Raw genomic sequence first — 973 nt, forward strand, 5'->3', positions numbered from 1 at the left:
GGACCCCCCCCCCATGCCCAGACCTTCTGCCCCAGGGACCCCCCCCTCGGGGGTGCAGCCTGGGGGGTCCCTGGGGAGCAGCAACCCCCACACCCCTTGCAGGTCGGGCCGTGCTCCTGGTGCTTTTTTTTTGCATTTAAAACAAAACCCCTCAAATCTTGGTGTGGTTTTGGGCAAACCCACCTCCCCCAGAGCTGTCAGCCAACCTGGGGGGGATCCATGGTTTGGCTGACCCCCCCAACCCCCTCATCTCTCCTGTCTCCCCAGGTGTGCTGCTCGCTGCATGTCACGCACTGGAGAACACGACGGCAGCTCGGGGCGGTGAGTGGGGCTGGTGGAACCTTCCCTGGTGTGATCCCAGGGCTGCAGGTGGGGGGGTTGGGGTGATGGCATTGCCCGACTGCCCGGGAACAGGCAGAAGAACCATCCTCACCCTTGGCTGGGTCATCCCGAGGGATGCTCTGGCATCCTCCTTGTGGGGGGGGGGGGGAACAGGATGGTGACCCCGCTGGGTGGGAGACTTTCTTCCCAAAGGCAGAACCGGGAAGCAGGATGTTTCTCCTGCTCCTGTTTTTTTTCTGGGAGGGAGGGGAGGGCCGGGGGATGCACCTCAGTGCACAGAGAGCCAAGGGGGGGGTACTGGGGGGGGGTCTGGTCCCGTTATCCAGGCGTGATCCCGCCGGGAAGCGCCGGTGCCTGCCCTGGCTCCCCTGGAAATCTGCTCATTCATCCCAGAGACACAATGAGCCCATCACACCCCCCCGGGGATGCAGGGATGGGAAAGGCTCCTTTGGGGGCTGGAAAATGGGAACTTTCCACGGGAAGAGGGAAGAACCTTGGCAGGGCAGCCAGGGGAGCTGCCTGGGGTGCTCCCAGCACCGTTCCCAATGGATGGGGGTGTCCCAGCTTGGGGGGGGGAAGGAAAGGGGCTGTGGTTGGGGACAGCGACAGGGTGTGGGGACAGGGACCGGGT

General features: G+C 64.2%; 1 protein-coding gene across 1 annotated transcript in view; it reads left to right on the forward strand.

Moving 5' to 3' along the window:
* TGFA (transforming growth factor, alpha) overlaps positions 1-973 on the forward strand; it is a gene marked incomplete at its 3' end in the record, with an annotated part of 4,758 nt that overhangs the window by 1,226 nt on the left and 2,559 nt on the right. The window contains exon 2 of the mRNA XM_009995019.1: positions 193-321. Coding sequence (XP_009993321.1) covers positions 193-321 — 129 coding nt within the window. The remainder of the gene's footprint in view (positions 1-192; positions 322-973) is intronic.

Source organism: Chaetura pelagica, unplaced genomic scaffold (genome assembly GCF_000747805.2).
Source record: "Chaetura pelagica isolate M959 unplaced genomic scaffold, ChaPel_1.0 scaffold383, whole genome shotgun sequence".
Lineage (NCBI taxonomy): Eukaryota > Metazoa > Chordata > Aves > Apodiformes > Apodidae > Chaetura > Chaetura pelagica.